General features: G+C 46.8%; 1 protein-coding gene and 1 long non-coding RNA gene across 3 annotated transcripts in view; one reads left to right on the forward strand and one right to left on the reverse strand.

The window, feature by feature from the left end:
* Window positions 1–21,531, forward strand: part of ANXA13 (annexin A13) — a 58,803-nt gene that overhangs the window by 22,897 nt on the left and 14,375 nt on the right. For both annotated transcript variants that reach the window (XM_059165683.1, XM_059165682.1), the window contains 3 exons: window positions 6,975–7,050; window positions 16,401–16,495; window positions 19,758–19,928. In XM_059165683.1, the coding sequence (XP_059021666.1) occupies window positions 6,975–7,050; window positions 16,401–16,495; window positions 19,758–19,928 (342 nt within the window). The remainder of the gene's footprint in view (window positions 1–6,974; window positions 7,051–16,400; window positions 16,496–19,757; window positions 19,929–21,531) is intronic.
* Window positions 16,490–21,531, reverse strand: part of LOC131826434 (uncharacterized) — a 78,464-nt gene continuing 73,422 nt past the window's right edge. Inside the window, exons 3-4 of the long non-coding RNA XR_009351596.1 lie at window positions 17,309–17,426; window positions 16,490–16,913 (exon numbers count right to left, since the gene is read on the reverse strand). This is a non-coding gene — a long non-coding RNA (uncharacterized LOC131826434). The remainder of the gene's footprint in view (window positions 16,914–17,308; window positions 17,427–21,531) is intronic.

Raw genomic sequence — 21,531 nt, forward strand, 5'->3', positions numbered from 1 at the left:
GATAATGCTTCAAGTGACCCCTGCATCCTTACGTCACTGAGCACCTCCTACGTGCCAGCGACCAAGTGATCGCCATGCTTCTGCATGGCTTCCCGCACACGACTGCATCCAGACCGCGTGCTGTCCGTGAGCAGGTGCACGACCACTTTAAACCTGAGACAGCAATGGCTCAGAGATACGGGTCAGCTTGCCCAGGAGGTTCCTAACCACCAGCGGGGGTCAGAGCATAACTGAGTACAGTAGGTCCTACTCCCAAGTCCATGTGATGTCATTATGTCATGTTTAAATCAATCATGTCTGTTCTGCCGTAGTTCAATGGCAGGTCATAGGTAGGCACACACATACATAGACCCAGAACGCATCATGCTGCGGTCTCTCCCCGCAATGTTCTTCCCCACCTTCATCGCTCCATAGGTATACATGCATGTACATCTACATGTATGTCTGTATTTTGCCTTCCTAACTTCTATTCCTCTTTCAAGAACCAGCATGAATATCAGCTTCTCCCTAAAAATTCCTCTTCCTCCTCCCAGCTATTTGCACCCAAAGCGTGCGCCCTGTCATTAATGCTCTGGTCGCTGATCTGCTTCCCTGTGAATTTCCCCGGGGGAAGGACGGCACTTCATTGGTCAAGTCCTCCTCCCCTGGGGCAGAGCTTCCCTACTTGTCTGCCGAAGGAAGGGGAGGGAGGAAAAGGGGAGGGGGATAGAAAAAAGAAGGAAGAGAAAAAAGAGAAGGAAGCAGGGAGAGAGGAGGAACCGTTCCCAGGAGAGGCTAATTTGCCCGCTGTGCATTGCTCTTTAATTAAATTCACAGGTCTCTCCTGAGAAATATATCCTTATTTTCCAGTCTTGATGCTCTCCAGATAGATGAGGTCACCAGGACAGATGAGTGGGAGTGTCCTTAAATAGGAGTACCCTTAAGGCTGGGTCCTGGAACATTCTGGTTACCATATAATACAAAGCAACTGTCTGCCAGTCATAGCCCTCAGCCAGCTTTTTCACACACTGTCCCCAGAGCTCAGTGCAAGCTGGAGGAAGGTTTTCTCAAGACGTTCTCTTGGATCCTGAGAGTTCGGCTTTCCTCGAACTGCGCTGGGGTAGAAGCCTTTGGTCAGGTGTCTGTTTCTCCACTTTGACCCTTCTGGTTGGCAAGGCTGTGGGCAGGGGACAGTATCAAAACTTGATACAAAAGCCAGCCTCCCTCCTGGGCAGTTGGTGTGCTGAAGCTGGCACATCTCTGAGTCATTTCACAGAGTGTTTTCAGCATTCTTTCTGCCCATGTGACACTGCTTCTAGGCTCACAGTATCTCCGTTTATTTCGTATGCCTCCCCCTTCCGTTAAAATGGATCATTCATTTCCTCATTTAAGATGCAGGAGTGAGGGGGCACCTGGGTGGCTCAGTCGGTTATGTATCTGCCTTCAGCTCAGGTCATGATCTCAGGGTCCTGGGATCGAGCCCCACAATCAGGCTGTCTGCTCAGCAGAGAGTCTGCTTCTCCCTCTGCCCTTCACCCGCCTGGAGCTCTCCCTCTCTCTCTCTCTCTCTGTCTCTCAAGTAGATACAAAAAATCTTTAAAAAAATAAGATGCAGGAACATGGAGACACAGAGAAGTGCCATGCAGACACACTAGAAGGAAGCAAAAGGAAGACTGAAAGATACCGGCTTATCCATGCACCAGGCAGTGCTTTTCATTGAATTAATGGTATCTGTTTCCATTGTGAGCCAGACTGCACTGGCCTGACTGTACCGGCAAGCACCTCACCAGGGTTGTATCTCAGGGAGATCCTCACACGCCATGAGGTGCTAATTATCATGCTAGTCAAATGAGGCAGTTAATAAAATGTGGTGTTGGGGTGTCATCCTGGGTCACCTGTTCTGCGCACAGCCTGAATTGTGAGCCACTTTACTGCCTGGTGTGGAAAAAATGTGTCTGGAACTCCAGATCCAAACTGCAAGGGTTTAAAATATTCTGCAAGGTTCGTTGCTGATCTGCCTTCAGTAGATATCGTTTACATTTTTTTTTCCATTTACATTTTTTAAGCACACAGTCTCTGCTAGGCTTTATTTTAGATGCTTTGTATGAAGGACTTCATCTAAATTTTCATAAGATTCCTGTGAGTAGACACTATTATTATCCACATTTTGCATGAGGAAACCACAGCACAGAGAGGTTCTTGAACTTGCCCAAGGGCACGTTAGTAATGAGCAGCTACACTGGGATTCAAATCCAGTCTGGGGCATTAGAGATATACCTATATCTCACAATATCAAGTTTGGAAGATACCTCCCACATAGATAGATGATAGATAGATCATCTTCCAAACTTGTCTAATCAAAATATGCCCCAAAACCAAGAGCTGACCCGAAGAAGCAGAGAAAACCATAGCAGTTCTGTGGGTCCCTATCTATCTAGCCTTGGAAATGTTATCTTGCGTAAGCCTCAAATCTTAACAAGGGAGACATTGACCCCATTTTATAGGTGAGAAAATGAGGGCTTAGAGGTTAATGACCCAAGTTCACATGGCTGCTAAGGGACAGAACCACATTCAAACTTGGATTTTCGTGGGCTCACAGCCCAGACTTCTGAAATCATTTTTCTTAGCATTTAACATCGTGTCTTTTTAATGCGTCTCATGAGTGTCAGCGCAAATGCTGGGAAGAAATTGAAAGAAAACAAAAAAGGACTGCTGTTCTGCCTCTGTGTTGCTGAGAAAGCAGGTGGAATATTGTGTATTTGCCTAGATCCTCACGGTGGGGTCTGTCCTCAGGCCCGAGTTCCCTGCACCCCCCTTTTGTGTCTGACCCGCATTCCTGCAGACCGGCTTCCAATGGAAGTTCTGCTCAGTGGCCTCAGGTTTCAAAAGCCCCAAAGGCAGCTGCCTGGCTTGCTAACAATGAACAATGGAGGTGGAATGTCCGCTCCACATACATTCCAGAGAAGGTGGTTCCCCAGCTCATCAGAACAGGCCAAGGACACCCCTTGCATCAACACTGGGCGGCACTGATGAATGTGTCCATTGTGGAGGCTGTCCCAGCCACGAGGGGAAATTCCTAACACGCTGTTTTCTCGCCTCCCTCCCCCTTTTAACTAAGTCCCTCACATGATTCTGACTCCGGAATCATGGCACCAAATAGCCCGCTGTTATGAGGAACAAGACCGAATTCTCTTTGGATTAGGAAAGATAACCAACATGGCGAAGAGTGGTTCTTAGAAGGAACCTAGGAAAGATTAATTTCCACCTGCCCTGCCGATGGTTGTGCATCTGATAGAGACTTTTAAACTGCATTTTTTGAAGACAACATACATTTATTATCCTGCACTTCTATAGGTTAGAAGTCCAACGGAGGGGACGCCTGGGTGGCTCAGTTGGTTAAGCGGCTGCCTTCGGCTCAGGTCATGATCCCAGCATCCTGGGATCGAGTCCCACATCGGGCTCCTTGCTCGGCAGGGAGTCTGCTTCTCCCTCTGCCTCTGCCTGCCATTCTGTCTGCCTGTGCTCGCTCTCCCCCCCCCCTCTGATAAATAAATAAAATCTTAAAAAAAAAAAAAAGAAAAAAAGAAAAAAAAAAGTCCAACGGAGGTCTCCTAGAGAGACTAAATGCTGCACTTTCAATCAAGCAAAAAAGGAAAAAGTTGTCTCAATGTTATCTTTATTCCTAAAATGAGGTTCAACATTCTCCCACTGCCCCCACCCCCCACAGCACAATTATTTTGGACCAAAAGATACTTCTTTGTTTTTTAGCCTTGGATGAACTAGACTTTCAGAAGGTTTTTTTCCTTTCTTTCTTTCTTTCTTTCTTAATAGAAATTTACATTAATTTTTTAAAATTTCAAACAACACTTGGTATTGACTAGGACTGGGTCAAGCTCTGAGGCACAGTTTCCCCTTCTTTCTGCTCCTATAACTCTGTGACGTGTATCATGGAACCACCTTCCTGAAACAGTTAGGGGAGGAAGGATGGGAATGTCCTTTTAGACTTGACAGAGCCAGTCTGGCCCTGGCTCCAAGTCAGCCATCACCTGGCCCAGTGATCTTGAGCAAGTTTCCACATGGCTTCTGCAAGTCCTGGGCTCATCTTTGTGCAAAGGAGGAAGGAATGTGTCTCTCTAGGGGAGCAGCAGCCCTGCCAGCCTGGGACTGAGCAAACGTAACCCCAGCTGAACTCCATCCCCTCTGCCCTCAGCCGGGGCATCACCGGCTTAGCTGTTCACGGAGCCCTGTGTCTCTGTCTCGATTTCTGTGAAGTCCCACCAACTTCTCAGCACCAAAGAGGCTGAAAGAACAGTTTATGAATCAGCCTGTTACAAAGAGGTGTCTGCTGTTCCGGTTCAATTCTGACTATCAGAACCCTCCAGAAAATACTCCTAACGAACAGCCAAGACACCATTGGCTCTTCTGAGTCTGAGATTGCCAACCCCACGCTCCCACACTCAGAGAATTCCATCGACAGGCAGGACAGCCTCTCTGGTGTGTAGCCTGGGCAGTCACACAGGCCCCACACCCAGAGAGGCCTCGCACTCACTCTAATGCTCTGATATCACCATCTTAAAGTTCTAAATCCGTTTCAAACCCAGGTCCTTCGTTTTCATTTTACACTGAACCCTGAAAATGATGTCGCTCACCCTTCCAACAAGCCTTCCTCAGTACCAGATAGCTTTCTCACACCACACAGGTGATTTGGAAAGAGAAATGGGAGAAGTTGTCCTTCAGTTGAACAAGATGGTCCTGGTCATACTTGGAGTGCGAGGAACGATGGTGCACAGGACTCAGCATGCGTGTGAGGAGGCAGTCTGAGCTGAGTACAGCCCACGAGGCTTCACACACATTCCCTAACCTACCTGAACCCAGACTTCCTTCTCTGTAACTAAGAGTCCTAATGGCTCTCTTCTGGGTAAATAATGAAGAAAGGTCTGTGAGTGAAGAAACTGTTGGGCATGTGGCAGGCGTTTAACAAATGCGAGTCGCCTTGTCCACATGCTTCAGAAATGGAGACTTCAAGATGGGCCTGACCGTGGAGTGATTCCATCGAGCTGAGAGGGGATCAGTGGCCCTAAAAGACCCCGTTGGCTCTAGGATTACAGGATTCTCAATTAACCAAGGCCTCGAAGCCAGCCCTCCTCTAGTCCGCGGATAGGAGTCAGAATACTTGGTGCAAGGGCAGAAATCCAGCTCATCAACTTCGAGAAAGTGGTAGTTCACTAACAAAACTGGGACGTGTTAGGAAACAGGCATTGCTGTCTGAGGATTTATAGAGTGCTATTCAATCTCTCTCTCTCTTTCTCCCTATTTCTGCTTTTTGTCTCTGCCTTGCTTTGCTCTAGATTCATTCTCTCAGCTGGACAAGCCCAGTCAGAAGAGCGCTCGCTCGCTCTCTCTCTCTCTCTCTCTCTCTCTCTCTGTCAACATCTCCATATCAACCAAAGACAAGACTCTGATCTGGCTTGGGTTATACTCCCACTCCTGAGCCAGTCACAACTGCCAGACAAGGTCTGTGTCCACCCAAGGGCAGCACAAGAGGGCTTAACCCTCATGACTCATGGCCCCAATGAAAACACATAAAATGGGGGACAGGAAAGCCCCCCAAAGGAACAGCAGTGCCAAACAAACACAACATGTCTACTGGGCCTTATGTGGTTTCCTACTCCTTCCCCAGAGGTGCCAAAGGAAACGAAAGGCAGGGTCAGGTGGGCAGTGCAGACAGTGGCACTTACCCCAGCCTTCATCAGAGGACGGGAGGAAAGGGACATACGTCATCAAAGAGGATCTCTGTGGGGGAAGGCCACGAACTAAGAAAACACAGGGTCTGTTCGAAGCTGCAAGTTGTGTCACTGCAATTAACCTCACACCTTTACATTTTTAATAGTGACACATTTATTTTTTTTAATTTTTTATAAACATATAATGTATTATTAGCCCCAGGGGTACAGGTCTGTGGATCATCAGGCTTACATACTTCACAGCACTCACCATAGTACATACCCTCCCCAGCGTCCATAACCCCACCACCCTCTCCTTACCCGCCTCCCCCCAGCAACCCTCGGTTTGTTTTGTGAGATTAAGAGTCTCTTATGGTTTGCCTCTCTCCCGATCCCATCTTGTTTCAATTTTTTCCTTCCCTAGCCCCCAAACCCCTCACGTTGCCTCCCAACTTCTTCATATCAGGGAGATCATATGATAATGTGACACATTTATTTTTATGTTGATTTTCATTGGGGCAACCAATACTGTTTTTCCATTTTAGTGCTAATAGATTTCCTTTTTAAAATAACTTTCAGTAAAAACCAAGTAGGTCAGCTGAAAGAAAAATAATAACCAAATAATAATAATGAAGACTTTGATAGCTGTGGACAAATTTGTGCATGTATCATACCAATGACCAAAGTCTGAGAAACACTAGCTTAGTGTATAAACAGAACATTCTCTCCCCAAAGAACAGTAAAAACCGGTAACTCTGCTATTGCCGGCCCGTAGGTATCTCTGGCAAACTAAATATTGGGTCTCTCACTGGGTGGATGGCAAAGCTTTAGTCCAGGTCACCAGATGCTTCTGTGATAAGATCTAGAACCCCAGCTTCTGCCTGGCAACACTATTCCCTAGACTTACTTGTGTTTCATGGCAAAAAAAGAACTAGCATTCTAGGACATTGACCCACTGTATTATTCTCTGTCTCAGAGGCAGTCACACAAAGGTAGAATTGATGTCAAAACATCTCATCTCGGGCTGATTGTCCTTACAAACAGAGGGACCCATTCTCAGTGGTCATCCAAGGCCAGCTGGCTCCAAGGAGTACCAGTCATCTCTCTGAGGCCAGAGTTTTCCCAGCTGATTTCCACATGCACCATGTGTAAAGTGGCAGCTGGTTCCTCATTTGGATGACTTCTTCATCTTCCAAATAGCTACCAGTGTCATTCAGAGATAATTCAGGAATGCCTACATTGTCCACTCACCTTTTCAATTATTTTCTCCAGGCCAAAGCAAGGAGTCATCAGGGTTTTGATGTGGATCGGGATGCCAAAAAGCTCAACAAAGCCTGCAAAGGAATGGGTATGAAATATATTTTGCTTTTTAACTTATTTTAGATGTTGATTAAATTTGATCTCATGTCTAACTTTCCCATGATCTTAGAAAGATGACCTTGTGCATTCCAAGCAACCCAAGTTAATTACTTCTAGCGTTTTCTTTGTAAAAGATCTCCAAACTATAACCAGATCCTAATTCTTTTCAAGATTCAACATGATAGTTAAAAATTGGATACTAGGACATTGAATTTGACCTTGAGGTCGAAGAAACTTCATGGGAAGTGTAAGCATGCAATCTTAATGTCATCCAAGCCCCTCTGATCTCTTTCATGAGAGGTGGTGGGAAATAGGGACTGATGAAATCTGGATCAGGGATCTGGGAACTGCATCTAGACGTAGACCAAGTAAACATAAAACTGTGGCCAAGGTCAAGACCAGAGAAGCCATTTACATTGATGCCTAAGGTAAGTGCATGACTAAGACTAAGAGACGAAGAAAGAGATCAAGAAGAAGGGAACCCCAGTGAGAAGGTGAGATGAAGGGGAGAGCATCTTAAAATATGGCCATGCGGAGAGACTTTGAGACCCAAGGAGCAGGTGTGTTTCTAATCCCAGAAACCTCAATTTTAGTATATTCACAGGATCGGTAAACATCATTTTTAATTCCAGAACATTTCCAGTGGCCCCCCCAAAAACCCATTTCTATTAGCAGTGACTCCCCACCCCCTCCTCCCTTCAGTCCCAGGCAATCATAGTCCACTTTCTGTCTCATAGATTTGCCTATTCTGGACATTTCATATAAATGGAATCATGACAAGTGTGACCTTTTGCATCTGGCTTCTTTCACTTGGCATATTGTTTTTGCAAAAACAAGTGCTAGATTTTTTACTTAGAAGTAAATCAGTGAAGATTTACTTCCCTAAGAATGAGTATTGTGGTAGAACAAATATGGCCATAAATTCTTTGTGTGACTCCAGAGAAAGAACTGGGATCCATAGCAGAAGTTCTAAAAAGAGATATTTTGCTTCAATATAAGGAACTACATGAATATAAAATAATCTGTCTTGCCCAAGAAATGCTGGAGAAGTTCCAAGGGAGTTGGGGTTGAAGAAGGTCTAGTACGAAAGTGGAAAAGGGATTTCTACATAGTAAGGGTTCTTGAGTAAATCAGAGGGAGAGGGAGCTGGAAATGAAGGATGACAACTAGCTTGCTTGGTTTGGGAGGGGAGGGCACCAGAAGAAAGCTCAGCAGGGGCGCCTGGGTGGCTTAGTGGGTTAAAGCCTCTGCCTTCAGCTCAGGTCATGATCTCAGGGTCCTGGGATGGAGCCCCAAGTTGGGCTCTCTGCTCGGCAGGGAGCCTGCTTCCCTTCCTCTCTCTCTGCCTGCCTCTCTGCCTACTTCTGATCTCTGTCTGTCAAAATAAATAAAATTAAATTAAATTTAAAAAAAAAAAAAAAAAAGGAGAAGAAGAAAGCTCAGCAGAGAGGATCTGCTTCTTGCTCATATCCTGACCTGGCTTATGTTGTATTTGGACAACAGCTGCCGGGAGCCATGTTTGCCTGGAAATGGCAGGATGTTTATAGTTCTGAGTCTTGCTGAGTGGCTGAACTAGACTCACAGGTGCTTCCCTGCTGCTTCTCAAGTGAGGTCCTGACACCTGGATGTGGGTTGGAGACAGGAGTGAAGTGGGTGTGGACATAACTCAGCTGCACTCAATGATACATCTCCACATTCTTCGCCACATAGTGAGTTATTTCAAAAAGCACAGATGGAGCTCCTGCTGAAATGCCAAAATCAGAGTTTTCTTCTCCTTTTTGGATGTGGCTTCAAGGTGGGACTACTGTTGTGCTGATTACTGTTGTAGAGCACCTTCCACGTGCCACGTGCTAAGCTGGGCACTGCACACAGGTCGTCTTGTGTAACCTTCTCAACAACTCTGTAAAGCTGTCTTCTAATGATCTAACAGATAAGAATGCTGACACTCAAAGGTTAAATATCTTGCCCACAGCCACAGAGTTGGGAAATGGGGATAGGGTGATTGGAAACTAGGGCCATCTTGGAAAGCTATGATTTGATTGAAGGTCTGGAATTCTAGAATTCCAACCTCTATAAAAAGTACAAGCCAGGGGCACCTGGGTGGCTCAGTCAGTTGAGCATCTGACTCTTGGTTTTGGCTCAGGTCATGAGCTCAAGCACCATGTTAGGCTCTGCGCTCAGCGGGGAGTCTGCGTGAGGTTCTCTCTCTTCCTCTGCCCCTCCCTTCTCTCTCTCTGCCTCAAACAAATCAATCTTTTTTTTTAATTTAATTTAATTTTTTCAGTGTTCTAAGATTCATTGATTATGCATCACACCCAGTGCTCCATGCAATACATGCCTCCTTAATAACCACCACCAGGCTCACCCATTCCCCCAACCCCCAAAAGTGCCAAGCCAAAGCAAAATTGCATCATTGGAAAGATTTTTCTGCAGGACCATGCAACCATCTCATTGATATCCCAGACCTGCCAGGGCTGGCTTCACATGTCTAGGGTCATACTGTCCCATAGCCACAAAGGTGAATGATATAAGTCATTTTAAATTTTTGAGAAGCCAAATTTTAAAAAGCAGGTGAAATTAGTTTTAATAATATATACTAGCTAAGTCAATTCTGTATCAAAAATATAATCTCAACAATCTAAAAATTATTAATATTTGACAACTTTTTCTTTTTCGCATTAAGTCTTCAAAAGATGGTGTGGATTCTCCACTTAAAAAACATTTCAACTTGATCCAGCCATACTTCATGTCTCCCATAGCCACAGGCAGAGTGGATCTAGGGGCCCTACTCAATCGAAAAGATTTTGGGCACTCCCCACCCACTAATCCGACAGGATTCAAAATAAGATGCTATATCCTAAAATAATATTTGATTTTTCCAAATCGCATAAAACTTACAGATTTCCGTGTTTCTTTGGTGCCCCTCCTTTCCTAGGTCCTGACAATGTGTGTGGTCTGGGTCTTGGTTAACCCAGAGCAGCCTTTTACCCTCCTTCCTACACTGATACTCTTTGTCGGGCCTCCCTCTTGGAACTCTGTGCCCCTCTGCTGGCCCTTCTGAGGAGAAGGACTTAAACCTGAAAGAGTGTGGACCCTGCACCCATTATCCTTTCTGAAATGTAACAGGATGCTTGTCATTCTCCCTCAAAGAAATACAGAAAGAGGCTCCAGAAGGAAAAGCTGCTAGGGAGATTACCCTAGTTCTAGTTCACACTTCTCACTGCTCACTGGGTGTTCACATGCAGATTCAAACTGGTAGTTCCAAGCAGTTTCTGAGATCCTGCATTTCTAGTAAGTTCCCAGGTGTTGCTTGTCCTACGAGTCCCAGGACCTCGCTTTGGGGAACAAAGTCCATCCGTAATCCAGTTAACATTGCTCAAGCCACCCTGGAGGGGAGCTAGGTCTAGAACTCAGATCTTGTGATCCCAAGCCCAATTCTCTTTCTCTCACCAGGCATGGGAATGAACTTCGGACCTGGGTTTGAGGCCCTGCCCGGGTGCCTACTGATGCCATGACCTTAGTTTTCTCAACTGCAGAATGGGGCTAATCATGCCTCGCTACAGAGAGCAGCTGAGGATAAGGAGACAGCACTGTGCTCAGCCCGTCTTTGGGCCTCATCACATGCTGGTCTGCTCCTTTCGAACAATAAATCCAGACCCCAAATCCCCATAAAGCCCAGTAGATCAGTATGAGCAGCGAGGAGGCCTGCCCTTGAGCGGCCTTTGTTCTGCATCACTGTGGGTGGACTCGGTGGATTGATGCTCCCCCCAAAGATATGTGCACCCAGAACCCATGAATGTGATCTTAATTGGGAAAAAGGTCTTTGCAGATGTAATTAAGTTAAGGACCTTGAAAAGGCCCTTCTGGATTACCTGGGTGGGCCCTAAATCCATTGACAGATGTCTTTAAAAGAGAAAGACTGGCTCAGTCTTTCAGAGCATGCAATTTTGATGGTGAGCGTTGTGAGTTCGAGTCCCGTGTTGGATGCAGAGATTACTTAAATAAATAAATAAATTTTTAAAAAAAGAAGAATGAGAGAAAGAGGCAGAAGAGAAGCAGACAGTCAGGGAGAGGCCATGCGGAGCCAAAGCAGAGCATGGAGTAATATTCCAGAAGCTGAGAGCTAAAGGTTGCCATCAGCCTCTGGAAGTTTGAAGAAGCGAGGAACAGATTTAACCCCAGAGTCTCTGGTGGGAGTGTGGCCGTGCTGACAACATGATTTCAGACTTCTAGTCTCTGAGTCGTGAGGGTATTAATACATTGCTGTTTTAAGCCACAGAGTTTGTGGTAATTGTTATGGGAGTCTCAGGAAATGAATACAGTGGACAAGTGAAAAGCAGTGACCTTCCTGGCAGACAAGGTTCTCCCACTCATGGCTTCCTCTACCTTCCCTACACCCCCATTTGCAAAAGAGACACCAGGGGACTGGGAAGCCGAGCCCCCGCCCACAGCATGCCTCCCAGATCCCTCATGTGGCACAGGGGCCCCGGGTGTGAAGCAGAGGGCACTTCAAACCCAACGGCCTCCCTCCTGCTGGAATTCAGCTCAGTTTCCTCCCAGAAAATTGCTGGGAGAGCAAAATCGAGGAGGCCGATCACCCTGGGCCTGACCTCTACTGTTTAATTACCCTTCAGTGTCCGATGCACAGGCAGGGCTGAGGTTCCTTCTTGTTTTTAAGAAGTCTTTCCCAGAACCACTGGGGCCTGGCCCCAGTGCCTCAAACCATTGTAAATGTTTACAGGAAATTGTTCAGCAGCACAGACTGCTTATATGACACACATATTGTGAAATGTAAAATGAGGTCATTGTTCAGTAAATCACTCCTTGGTCGGGTAGTGGGAAAGGCTCCCAGGATAAACCTGAGACCCAGATTCAAAGGGCTTGAGGGAAATCTGGTCATTTCCAGGCTTTCCCCCAAGCTCCAGGCTCCTGCTGAGCCATCCCAGAACGGCTTTGGTCCCTGGTCTCACTTTCTAAAGCATTCCAGGAAGGAAAATCTGAAAAACATTATTTTAAAAAGTTTGACTTTCCTGAATTATCCAGATAGGGGTTGACTCTGACATCAGAGTAGAAGATTTCTAGTTGGTCTTTGCTCCAAAGAGCCCACCCAAGTGGCCCATGCAGCTTACACCAATGCAGAGACAAGGTCCTTCAGAAGGCTACCCAAAAGTATTTATTCACTCATTCATTCATTCATTCATTCACCCATATATGCATGCATTTAAATACCCACGCATTCAACAAGTTGTCTGATGAATACTGAGAGGTTTCTATGTGGATTCAGCAGTGAGCGAACCACCCTGTCCCATAGCCACATGAGGGACACAGAAGGCGGAATGTTTCATCTGTTCTGAGTAAGTGCATTGAGTTGAATCCTAAAGGAGGAGTGGGAGCAAAGGTGAGGGTCAAAGAGGTGTCCCAGGTAGAGGGAAGATGCCATGCGAAGACCCAGAGGTGAGAAAGGAAGTGTTGCTTATTCTCAGAGCTGCCCATGGTTTATGGAAAAGCTGGGAGAGGGCGGACGGGAGGCACATGACTTTGAAAGGCAAGTAGAAGCAACTCCAAAAGGCCTCATATGCCCTACGGAAGCGTTGAGACTCTATTCTGGATTTCAAGGGCCTGATATTATAACTTTGATACAGAAGAATGAGCAGGCAAGCTGCTCCTAAGGAAGCATGTTCTGGGGATAGTGAATGCTGGTTGGAAAAGGTGTGTATAACGCAGGAACCCCCTTTGGGTATCCGTGATCGTGCTAAGCAATGCGACAGAGGTCAACGTGAAGAGAAATGAGTGGGTCTGAGAGATACCAAGGACGTGGAATCGTGAGATCTTAATGGTAACTAGTTGGATATGGGGTGAGGGGAAAGAGGGAGCCAGGGAGAAGCCCCAGATTCCTGGCTGGCACAGGCTGGTGATGGGCCACCTGGGAAGTAGAAAAGGCCACCTTCTCAGGTGGGAGTAGGAGGGTTCCTTCCGGGGCGACACCGGCAGGGAGCCGAGTCTGAGATGCGCAGGTCCTCGACCCGGGCAGGAGCCGTCCTCGTAGAAAAAAAAAGGGGGGGCTGATTCAGGAGAGAATTTTCTTTGTGAGAAAAAGAAATCCCTTCTGAAGTGGATTTCTGGCCCTCAGAAGTTTAAAAAAGAAAAGTTACAGAGCAAGTAATTGGACACCCGTGACCAAGGTGGAGCTGCAGGAAAAAATTCAGAGGAACAACATCAGTAACAGCGCTCCAACTGACCCAGAACTAGGCGGCGATTAATCACCACTCTCTCATAGGTGAGCTCATCCTAGAATTTTCTGTTTCTCCAGCTGGAATCAAACAGCTAGGTCTTCCCAGAATTGTGCAGGTGGAACTAATCCCTGAGACTACGTGAACAGTCTGAGGACACAAAGCTAGTGGCTTGCCAGGACTGGCCCGCGGCTCTCCTATCCCCGTCACCCCAAGTGCTGCTGAGGGGGACGGTGCCCGAGGCGAGACATGGGTAGAACACCTCAGCCTCTGCCAGCAAAGACAGAGGACAGTCTTTTTAGTCCCTTCCCCCTCTCTACAGTGATGCCCCCACTTCTGCACCTTCCCGCACGCATGGCCCAGATTTGCCTTCCCCCTACTCCTTTCACCAAAAGGCATCAAAGGCATCTACCACCCTTGTTCCTTATGGATTCTGATCGCTCAGCTGGTTAGGAGCAATCACGCAAGTTCAACTAATTCAGGTCCCTTCAAAAGTGACCAAACCCATGCAGGTCATAGGGAGCAGTCATCAGAAGAAGGAGTGGGAACAGGCCAATGTAGGACTCTCCAGACTCCGGTTGTGAAGAGAGGGTTTGGGGCTGCTTTCTTGAAATCTCAAGATGCTGTGGAGGGTAGCGGGTGTATGAGTTTCCTAGAGCTGCTATAACGAGAACCCCAGTAACCACGTGGCTTCAAACAGCAGAGACCTACAGTCTCCCAGTCCTGGAAGCCAGAGTCTTGAGGTCAAGGAGATGGCAGGCTGTCCTCCCCACTGAAGGCACTAGGAAGGACCTGCCCCAGGCTTCTGCTCTGCTTCTGGTGGCCTCAGCTGTTTCTGGGTTTAGAGACACACCTCTCCTCTCCTCCGTCCTCATGTGGCCCTCTCACTGACTCTTTGTGGCCAGAGTCGACATTCTGTAACAGGCTTTCAAGCCTTGATCATTCAGCTACCACCTCCCATGATTTTGATCAATCTGAGTAATAGAAACATAACATTTTTCTTTTAATCAACTCATTCAGCCCCTGTCCTTTGCAAAATGTCAACAACATCATGTGTTTAATGTCTTAGTGAGATCTTCATATATGGTTGACCCTTGAGCAACACAGGTTGGAACTGAATGGGTCCACTTATATGCAGATTTTTATAGTACTATAACTGTGTTTTCTCTATGATTTTCTCAGCAACATTTACTTTTCTCTAGTTTATTGTAGGAATATAATATATGATACACAAAACATACCAAAAAATGTCAATGGGCTGTTTATGTTATCAGTAGGCCTTCTGGTCAACAGTAGACGATTACTTAAATCCTTGTGTTTTTGGAGACTCACAAGTTATACATGAATTTTCTACTGCAAGGGGAATTGGTACCCCAATCCCTGCATTATTCAACGTCAGTGGTGTGTCTGTATGCATGTATGTATGTATGTGTATGTATATGTATATACACATGTGTATATCACACAGTCAGTAAAGGAAGAGGACTTCCGTGAATCCGGGCTGAAGAACGTAGTTCAGGGTTTGCCATTTTCTCATTCCCATACCTTCAGTACCTGGAGCATTTTTCCAACCCTGTCTCTACGGAGATTCTAAAAAAGATAGTCTCCTCTTCTTTCTTATTCATTATAGGTTTGGGTACTGATTAAGTTGCCCACAATGAGTATGCACTGCTTTGAGCATCAGGAAAAAAAAAAACTTTTTAGAAAAAGTGTAATTTAAAGATGTAACAGTCAGAAGTTTAAAGAGGCAACTACCCATGATGCCGTGCAAAACCCCCAGAGCGGGACAAACTTTCATTAGGACTTCTTTCTTGAGATGGACAGGGTTATAGGTGGACTTGATCTTGTAGCAATCGGGGCCTATATTTTATTTTATTTTATTTTTAATTTATTTATTTGACAGAGATCACAGAGAGAGAGGAGGAAGCAGGCCCCCTGCTGAGCAGAGAGCCCAATGCGGGGCTCGATCCCAGGACCCTGAGATCATGACCTGAGCCGAAGGCAGAGGCTTAACCCACTGAGCCACCCAGGCGCCCCAGGGGCTTATATTTTAATCTTTTCCATTCAGTTTGAAGTACATGGAGACCAAGGAACAAACCACACCTTTTTTTTTGGGGGGGGGGGATTGTTCAGTTTTACTGAGGTATAAATTCACATACCGTGCAATTCAACCATTTAAAGTATACAATTCACTGGTTTTTAATATATTTACAGATATGTGAAAGCATCTCCACGGTCAATTTCGAACATTTTCATCACCTGAAAAAGAAACCTCCTGCTCTTTCGTCATTACCCCCTGCCCATCCCCCCCCCACACACCACTTTCCGTCTCTACAGATTTCCCTATTCCGCACTTCCTAGGGATGGAATAACGTAATGTGTGGTCTTCCCTGACTGCCTTCTTTCACTTAGCAGGATGTTTCAAGGTTCATTCGAACTGAAGCATGTATCACTACTTTATTCCTTTTTCGGGCCAAATAATGCTCTGTTGTTTAGACATACCACATTTGTTCATCCATTTGTCTACTGATGGGCATTCAGGATGTTTCCACCTTTTAGCCATTTATGAATGATGCAGCAGTGAACATTCCTGTGCAAGTTTCTGTGTGGACATTTGTTCTCTTTTCTCTTGAGTGAAATTAAGGCCATACCCATTCCTCTTTCTCCTAAAATGCCCAGCACCGTGCTTCACACAATGTGAGGCCCCCATGGATATCTCTCAAGTGAGTGAAAAGAGTACACTTTTCCACAAGATTTTAATGCTAAAGGGTCCATCTAAGTTGCCCCCAGAACTTCTGACCATGGCCCTAGCTTCCTGAGAATTAACCAAAATCAACCTCCATCTTCTTTCTTTTTTTTTTTTTTTTTTTTTTTAAGATTTCATCTATTCATTTGACAGACAGAGATCACAAGCAGGCAGAGAGGCAGGCAGAGAGAGGGGGAAGCAGGCTCCCCACTGAGCAAAGAGCCCAATGCGGGGCTCGAACCCAGGACCCTGGGATCATGACCTGAGCTGAAGGCAGAGGCTTTAACCCACTGAGCCACCCAGGCGCCCCTCCATCTTCTTTCTTACTCACTCTTGGCCTTGTATCTTTCTCTTGCACTTTAGGAACCGATGAACCAGCCATCATTGAGATATTATCAAGCAGGACATCTGATGAGAGGCAACAAATCAAGCAGAAGTACAAGGCAACGTATGGCAAGGTGATTCCAAGGGTTCTTGCAAGCAGACACACACAGCCTTGGCCTAGGCGGTCTCTGCTTGCTCTACACTCCCAAGGCAGCACAGAATATCTTTAAAGCTTTACCGAGTTAGCTCAAGAGAAAACAAGGTGAAACTACTCTTTACAATTTTAACTGATTACAGAAAAACTGAAATCGTGTTGTTAACTTAATAGCCTACAAAATCAGTACTCCTAAACCCTTTCTGAAAATCGACTTCCCTACTCTATAATCCCCCTGTCATTTCCCCACTCATTTGGACCATTTCTACCTATTACCATACAGATAGGCCAGGGACTTGGGACCTGGTTTTCACAGGTGGGTCTTCATACAAGAATTCTTCATCTATTCACTAGGCTTCAAGAATGATGCATTCTTCGTAAGTGATTATGACAGAAAACTAAAAAAAAAAAAAAAGCAAACAAAACACAAACCTCCATTTCATTAAACATGAACACGTGTTTTCTTTCTTCATGTTTCTTTTCTTCTTTTTGTTGTTGCTGATGGTGTTACATATAGAAATCTTTAAGTGTGCATTAGGGTTTCTATTTTCTTTATTAATATGGGATGGACACAATTTAACCTTTTCTTAATGTCATTAGAATTATTAGCATACAAAATGAATAATCATATATAATCAAATATATGAATAATCATATATAATAATCAAATAATAAAAAATAATCAAATATAGCATATGATCATTATGCTATATTCGAATCCATATTTATAAAACCTTTACAGTTTCAATCCGTCTATGTATAAATAGGTAGAGAAATGGGTTTTCTTACTTACTTGACTCTGGGCAGGCAACGATCTCTTTAGACCCTGGTGTCCTCACACACAGAATGAAAGTGGTGATTTACCTTTCTTCCCAGGTTGCTGAGAGAATCAGCCAGCCTCCTGATAGCACCTGTCAGTAAAAGGAAGCTATTCTAGGTTTGACTGTTTCCATTTTACAGAGAGGAAACTTGCAGCTCCCCTGCATACATGACTCATGCAAAATCACATGTTTAGTAAGGAAAATAGCCAACACTCCAATCCCACTCTTTTGAGTCCGGGGCCAGCGTCCACTCCTAAAGAACCCATTGCCACGAGAGGAGCTGTTTCTTTCCACACTACGTGGCCCAGATGGCTGTGCTTTTACAGTTTCTCTGCAACTCTTTTCTCGGTCGGACTGGTCAATGTCATTCCTTGAAGACATTGACCAAAGTAGGTGAATCTGCAGTTCAGCTGCATGGAATGGAGTTGAACGACATTGAACTTTAATCCTCGTCGGCGTGCCTAACCATAGCAGCCTCTCATGTGCCCCATCTACCTACCCCCCACCCTGCCCTCGTGGAAAGTCAGATCAGGCTTCTTAAGCCTGAGGGTAAAGCAGAGTAAATGAGCTCGAGGTGAGGACTTAGGGGCTTTGCTAAAGGTCACTTGGGCATTTCCAGCTTCAAAGTTTGCAACACCAACATGTGCCCATCATTTACTTACACACCAGTTCATGGATGCTTCAGACAGCCGGGACTGCCAAGGAGGTGGTCTGGAATCACATCTGAAGCTCAAAGACCCTGGCAAGGGACCAATCTAGGTCCCCCCATCAACGGAGTTCCAAAGAGAACACGCACCTTAAGGTGACACAGCTAGTGAGCAGGAAAACCAGTATTAGAGCAGAGAGATCTCGAGCCAGCTTCTGTGTCCAAACAGAATCTAAACACACAGGAATTTGTTTTCATGCTTGTGGCTTGAAAGAGTAGGCAGCTGGGATTTCTCTCCCCTCAAGTTCTATACAATGGCTGTCTGGCCTGAAAAGTCAGGTCCAGTCTTCGGGTGGATCCACACTGTGGGGCACTGACCGCAGGCCTGCCTTCCCGGGATGCAGCATTAGACAGAGACTTAAGACGGAGACAGTAATACCAGTAATACAGTAATACCACGGCCCCCACTTGAGACTGCAGATCCCATAAGACAAAGTCTTCGAAGTTTTTCTCCCAGGCTCAGAGCTCAGAAGTTCATGTGAGAAAGGGCTAATGAGTCCATTCTTCAAAAGTTCCTTGCAGCACAGAATAATAATAATACTCACTCACTGAACATGTAAAGGGTGCCAGGCACTGTGCTTGGGTTTTATACGGATTGTCTCTGCTATTTCTCCCAAAAACCCTAAGGAGGGAGTCTTATTACCCACCCCGCATGTTCCAGAGCAGGAAACTGACATTTGGCAAAAATACATTTCCAAAGTCACACGGCTGCTGGGACCATGTCGTTAGCCATCATGTCGCGTTGCCAAGTGGCCAGACCCACTAAGTGCTGTGATTTGGGTTCCCAAGATGCTAGCTGCTCCGGGGGTTCCCCCACCCCGCTGGTCTGACCCACTGGGGGCCATCTGGATAGGAAGGTCCTGCTTTGAGGTCCTTGACTGACGTTGGGGGCACTGGCGACTCTAGTTAGACTGAATACCAATTCTTGTCCCTTTCATCATTAACCCATCATGTCAGAGAGACACTGGTAGGAGCAGGCAGTTTACCTATAATAAGAGGCACTTGCCAGAAAATACCCATGATGATGGACACTTGCTAAAAACAGGTGCCAGTGGGCATTTCACATACTTCGTTTCTTCTCCCTGAGTGCTCCCACGTGTCTCCTATTCAGGTTTAACAAGTTAACCAAAACAACTACACGTGGTGAGCTCAGGACGGTCCGTTATTCCTGCTGTGTGCCTGCAAGGATTGCTACTTTATTGTTGCCCCTGCGCTCTCAAACCCATTCCCATTTGGATGACAAAGGATCTGACCCCCTCTTAGAGATAACAAACCCATAGTTCAGTCCTTTCTAGTCGAACAAGTGTTTGGGGGCAAGTTTTTGGGTCAGTAAATGGGAATCATGCCAATCCTTCTCCTGCTGGGGCTGTTCTGAAGATCAGGGAGAAGGCTTTCTGAACCCTAAAATGTCCAGCAAATGCTGGCTATTACTGTCCTTCATCTTTGGGGTCTTCAGCCTTAAGCAAGGAATCTTCTCTGCCTATCTGCCAGCCCAAGGACAAGATGGAGAGGAAGTCTCTGGCTAGGAAGGTGACTGCCACCAGTGTCCTCCAGAGCAGGTCACTCATGCCGGTAGAGCTCTGTCCCCTCACTCCCCTCCCTAAGTGTCCTTGGAAGTTTTCCTGTTGACCCTGAGGCCATGCAGAGGGGAGAGCCACACCTGTCCCTCTGCTTTGGGCCCCTCCCCAGTCAGGGCTCTTGCTGTCTTCCTACAGGACCTGGAGGAGGTGTTCAAGAGTGAACTGAGTGGGAACTTTGAGAAGACAGCCTTGGCCCTCCTGGACCGCCCCAGCGAGTACGATGCCCGGCAACTGCAAAAGGCCATGAAAGGTCTGGGCACAGATGAGGCGGTGCTCATCGAGATCCTGTGCACAAGAAGCAATAAGGTTAGTTCCAGCCAAGCCTTCAGCCCCAGCCCCTGAGGGAGCATTCATACGCCCGTCAGAGACGGTAGCAGCGGCCAGAAGGAAAACGATTCTCTGCATTCTACTCGGGGGCTGAACCAGCGTCCGGACAGAAATGCGTCTGCTTGTCCTGTGCAGGAGAGCTCTGTCCTTCCAGAACAGCTGTGTTGACGTAGCTTTTGTTTCTCTTAAAGGAATGCAGAGTTTTATATGCAGGAGGCAAGATTCTACTTTGCTCTTCCCAGCCTGGGTTTGCAGGTCTTCTGGCACAAATAACGCAATGCATGGTCGACGCGCGCTTGTGCAGCTGCCTTGTCCGCGGCTGTTGTCTAGCCTAGAGTACCAGTAGGACTGCAAAGAGGCACAGAGGCAGGTGGTGCAGACGGGGATCCCAGTGACACCCTTCCTGGCTTCCGGCACCTTCCTGGAGGTTTCCCTCTGCCTCTCTCAGCAGACCTTACCCCCTGTCCCTTGGGCACACGCTGACCTTTCAGGAGCTGGAAAGAGCCTTTGTGAAGGTTTTGGTAGAAGCCTCATTGTTGGTTCCAGAAGCCATTAGGCCCAGGGAACTCATCAAGGGCAGACTGGGTCCACAAATCATCATTCAGAGACCCCTTCCATCTTCCACAACCACGCGCCATGTCGGATGGGGAAGTCCAGCAAGGAAAACGGCAGAAAGTCCAAACATTCTTTGAAGCCTCCAGGTAGGAAACAGAAGCAGCGTTTGGAGCAGACAGCAAGGAAAAGCTTCAACAGAGCTCTGATGCTGAAATGTTGTTTTCAAAGCCTTGAGTGCGGACGACCCTGGGTTGGTTCCTTCTGCTCAGCCTGTGCTGTCCAGCATATTTCTTGAAGCACGACCATGCTCCAAGCTACAGCCTCAATCCCAAAACCCCCTTCCTAAGCATCCCAGGACTTCTCTTCTTTCCACAAGAGAATAAAACCCCTCCATTTCAGGGAGTTTCCATTCAGGACCGGACCATGGGGAAGGGTCAGCAAAGGAGGATGCTGTCAGTTTGGTCCAGTAGATACACAGAGTTCCCGACTCAACATCCCCCACCTTCTGGAAACACCGTAGTCCCAGCCAGGAGGCATCCAATATGGGGTCAGTCGGCAGCCTGCCTTGGCAAGGTTCCAATCATTATTATTCTGTTATTTGACCACATGTGGTTCCTCCTCAATCTAGTTTCCTTCAAGCCCTGCTCTCAAACAACAAACAAGCTCTTTTTCCCTCCAGATCAAGTAGAGGTGCCAATAGAGAGAAGAAAAGTAGGGAGAGAGCAGCCCTCAGGTTCAGACAGATCCCGGCAGCGGGTTGGAAGGCGGAGAGTGGAAAGAGCTGCATGGCCACAAGTGGTCAGTGGCCACCAGCCCCTGTGTCCCCTCACGTCCCCGCAGGCTCCTCACCTTCCCCTGTCCCCACCACCTTCCCATGTCCCCACCACCTGCCCCCACCACCTCCCCTGCCCCCACCACCTTCCCCTGTCCCCACCACCTGCCCCCACCACCTCCCCCGCCCCCACCACCTCCCCTGCCCCCACCACCTCCCCCCCACCCCCGGTTGCCTGCTGACTCTCTTAAACAG

The sequence above is a fragment of the Mustela lutreola genome, chromosome 3 (genome assembly GCF_030435805.1).
Source record: "Mustela lutreola isolate mMusLut2 chromosome 3, mMusLut2.pri, whole genome shotgun sequence".
Lineage (NCBI taxonomy): Eukaryota > Metazoa > Chordata > Mammalia > Carnivora > Mustelidae > Mustela > Mustela lutreola.